General features: G+C 36.3%; 1 gene segment (V, D, J or C); it reads left to right on the top strand.

Moving 5' to 3' along the window:
* The first annotated feature begins 3,746 nt into the window (after positions 1-3,746).
* Positions 3,747-4,289, top strand: LOC114636526. The segment is given in 2 exon segments: positions 3,747-3,795; positions 3,979-4,289. Coding segments are annotated over 2 exon segments (360 nt in total).
* Positions 4,290-4,556: the final 267 nt, after the last annotated feature.

Here is a 4,556-nt window from a genome sequence, read left to right as displayed (position 1 = left end):
TTCTCTGAGGTTCCAAGTAACCTTGATTACAAATGGCTGAAGGATACCCATAGTCACCCTTCCATACCTGGGATCTAAAATATCAAGAACACCAGGAGTTTAGGGGCATTCCCTGGTTTCTTCTGATATCAGGTACATGATATAGTAATCTCCTCACTTGCCATGTAAGTAATGGTGACTTTGTTTATTAGATATGAGATGAGTAGGATTGGTATTGGATCAACTGGATGCCACATATCATGCCTCTGATTGGAAACATACAAACAATATACATGGTTAAGCATAATAGAAATGACTTCTCTGAGGTTCCATGAACCTCATTAAAAATGGCTGAAGAATACCCATAGTCGCCCTTCCATACCTGGGATCTAAACTATCAAGAACACCAGAAGTTGAGAGGGAACCTTAATGTCTGCACTGTGGCCAGATACTGATTGACTTCTGGATAGGGTGAAACCTGACTAATAAAAAGTTCTGAGTGAGAGTAGTGTACCTATGCAAATAATCAGAGCCTGGGAAGGGCTAGTTTTTCTTAGTAACTCAGCTGTGCTGTGTTCAGGTCACCCATAACAGATGACATTTTTGAAAATTCTGCTACGGATTATTTCTGCCAATGGCTGACCTTATTACAAAAGATATTTTGATGAATTTTCAGCATTGGAATATATATAGGCACTTTTATTTTCTCCATTATATTAGGATCAGTTATAGAACCACTGTTTGTGACTTGAACACTTACTCTCAAATATTTCTTTACTTATAGCACTTCTATCTTTTCACACATTCTACCAACGAAGTCCACTCTGTTGGAGACTATTTTTGTCAACTTTGCACTTTACCTACTGAGCCATTTGAACAACCCTATAGTGATTGTTCTTTTTTAAATGTATGTCATTTGTCAATCGACCTTGGCAAAATCTACAGGTTTTATTCTTCCTAAACCACTCAGTAGGCTGCAATGTATTCTGGTTTGGAGAATTTATTTCTGATCAAAACCTCTTTTCTGCCATTCACTAATATTGTCCACAGTTCCTTAGCATGTGGGGCAAGTAGTGATACTGGTGATTTTAACAAATTATCTTCCTCCAGGGCTGGAAAGATGGTCAGCTATTAAGAGCACTGGCTGTTTTTCCAGAGGTCCTGAATTCAGATACCACAACCCACATGGCAATTCACAATCCTCTGTAATCCGAGTTCCAGAATATCCAACATCCAAAACCTTCTTGTGGCTTCCTTGGGCTATGAATATTATACATAGTCATATATGCAAGTGAAACAACCATGTACATAAAACAAAATAAGAAAAAAATTCTCCTCTTCCAATTCTAGTACATGATTTAATAGAATATGAATGAACTTCCTACCCCCTGAGACTTTCCATACTCCAAAATTGGATCCTGATTGGATCAATTGTCTACAAAGAGATTGGAGTTTAAGGTACTTTGCCTCTATTTACCCTCCACTTCCCTCTATTCTGTATCATATTTCTCAGGGTTCAATTTATGGAAATCAGAAAATAGTAAGGCCATTTGAAGTAGACAGTTCAGAAAACCCTCTCTTCTTGGCTAGGGAGGCTTATTTTTAGTGTATGATACTGCTGTGCACCATCATCACTGCACAAATTGAAGTTGGACAGGACAATCCAACAGAACACAAGAATTGGGACACATTTGTTTTCATACTTTAGAAATCTCATAAATACATGAAAGTTGAAACTGTAATATATATCCTAGAGGATGTGGTAGAGACCTGTGAAGGCCCTGTACATATTCCTTCATTTTCTGTGTACTGATAAGAGCTTTGTTTATGTCTATTAAGAGGGACTTGTCTTCCATCTTTTCTGCCTCTTACACATTTCTATCTCCTGTTACTGAGGTTCTTGGGGCTCTAAGGAGAGGGATTTGATTCATATTTCCCACTTACGACAGAGTGTTTATAGCCTCAGTTGTGCTAAGGTTTGGGTGCCTACTAAGTCTGTGACCCGGTTACGTGTATCAAGAAAAGAAGCTTTACTCCTTGTTTACTTATTAAAATATTACTACATATTAATTAAATTCTTATGTGTTCTATTTATGATGTTATCCCATGATAATCTCAGATTACTAGTAATCAACATCAACATCAAACATGCCTATTGTGCATATACATTCATGTAGGCCAACTACACATAAACACAGAATAAAATAAATAAATCTAAAAAAGATTAGAAATGCTTCTATTTCAGTAGAATAGAGACAAAATTATTTTTTTGAGATTTCTTGAGAATCCAACATTAATTTCAGATTTAGTGTGACAGTGATGGAGAGATCCTTTCCTTTACTCATAATAAGGTCCTTAAATTAATGTAAAGATTTATTTGTACTACATAACATCAAGGATGATTTAGTGTCCTTAACTGGTGAAATATAAAACACATATTTCCCCAAAAAATAATTGAAGATTTTTCATTCTTAAGTAACCAGAGTAAAACTAGCAACTAGCTGCTAAATACAATGAAAGATGAGACCATGTGTTTTTTGAAAGGAAGAGGAGCCATTTAGTTGGAATTTTGTGCTCAGAAAGGCATGCTTAATCATTAATTTGAATTAAACAATACATGGGTCAGTAGTTCTCAATATGTCTATATAATCACAGAGTCTTCCATAAAGGGAGGAATGAGAAATCATTATTAAGAAAGCTCTAGAGACATAGCCATGCTTCATCATGGCTGTGCTATTTTCAAAGTTATATGAAGATAATTGAAACATTATCTAAAGAAAAGTAACCTATTTTATAAATATTATTATTCACTTTACAACACTATGTCAACCCTCTCTCTCCTCCCAGTACCCCCTCATGCAAATCATATCCATTCCCTCAGTTTTTTCTGAAAGTAAAATAATTGATCAAACTTAGACATGAATTTGCAGACTCATATCCTACCAAACTTTAATGACTAACATGTAATTTTTTTGAAAAGTGCTCTCCAATAATCCCAGACAATAAACAGAACATGAACTAAATAGTGTCATACCACAGTCTTTACTGAGAATTGTGATTGTTCAGAGTTCTTTTAGATGAGTGCATCTTCATGAATCTCTAGCCCATATTCTCTTAAATCCAGCAAAACTTTTTTTCTATTGATTTCATTGGGAGAGCTATTTTTTTTTTCTTCTTGGATTGCATCTGAGCTTGCTTGACAAGTGCTGAAATGTCTCTCAGAACACCTGGGCTCCAAATCATATTTAGAGGCTATTTTTCTGTTAGCTTTATGGGAATGATCATCTGAACAGATTGGAATGAATAGGTGAGATATCTGATTAGCAGTATTCAGTAAAACAAGAACACGTAATGCTTTCTGTGATCATCATAAACAGTCACCCAAAATACAACTTTATTATGGTAAAAATATACCTCAAACTACTCAGCTGAACATCCATTCTTTAGTGGATCAAAGAAATCTTGCCTTTAGGGAAATATATACTTAATACTATAGGACAAGGCTTTTCTTCCTAAAAAGAAGGAAAGAGGAAACAGAAATTTTCTTTTTTATCAGTGTAGTGACTACAGATAAGTAGATATTTTCATGGATTAACCTGGTTTGCCTTAGTTCACAGATCATGTGTTTATGAGCCAAGAACTGCCTAGAGTAATCTTGATATTTGCATACTTCATCTTCAGAAACCACAAATACCTCACAGTTGTTTTAATGTGTTGTACCTATGAGAATAGCAGTAATTAGCCAGAGACCAAAAACCAAACACACAATGGATTTTAGGGTCCAGATTTTCAACTTTCTGCTAATCAGTGTGACAGGTAACAGAGGGCAGTGTTTTTGAGCTCAGACTCTAACCAAAATTCTTTTCCCCGGGAATTAGAGTTTAAATTATATTTTTTTTCTTTTTGTTTCTTCTAAATATTGGGTGTTATGAAATAATTTTTGTGTGTCTATTTCTACTAATCCCTCTTTCTCTCTATGTTGCTTTTGTCTATTCATAGTGTCCAGTGGAGAAATTGTACTCACTCAGTCTCCAGCAATCATTGCTGCATCTCCAGGGGAGAAGGTCACCATGACCTGGAGTGCCAGCTCAAGTATAAGTTCCAGTTACTTGCACTGGTACCAGCAGAAGTCAGGCACCTCCCCCAAACTCTGGATTTTTAGCACATACAACCTGGCTTCTGGAGTTTCAAATCACTTCAGTGGCAGTGGGTCTGGGATCCCTTACTCTCTCACAATCAGCAACATGGAGGCTGAAGATGCTGCCACTTATTACTGCCAGCAGTGGAATAGTTCCCCATCCACACAGTGATACAGACTGGAACAAAAACCCTCTAACTTCTTAGGGCCCAGCTACTTCCTCCTAGAGATAAAATATGGCCAGAGGTTTGGTTGCAGTAGTCCACACAGGGTGTTCTTCTTTGAAATGTCATTTCCATCTTTGGATAACTGTCTTTATAATGTTCCTCTGTACTTCAATGCTGTTTTCAAATGCACTTCTCCTCAGCTCTTTTGCTGATGGTTCCCATGAACTTTCACATCTAGTTTCTGCTACTTTCACTGATTTTAGGATCTTTAT

The sequence above is a fragment of the Grammomys surdaster genome, unplaced genomic scaffold (assembly GCF_004785775.1).
Source record: "Grammomys surdaster isolate TR1022 unplaced genomic scaffold, NIH_TR_1.0 124491, whole genome shotgun sequence".
Lineage (NCBI taxonomy): Eukaryota > Metazoa > Chordata > Mammalia > Rodentia > Muridae > Grammomys > Grammomys surdaster.
Note: the sequence above shows the minus strand (reverse complement) of the source record. Positions and strands in the feature narration are given on the sequence as shown.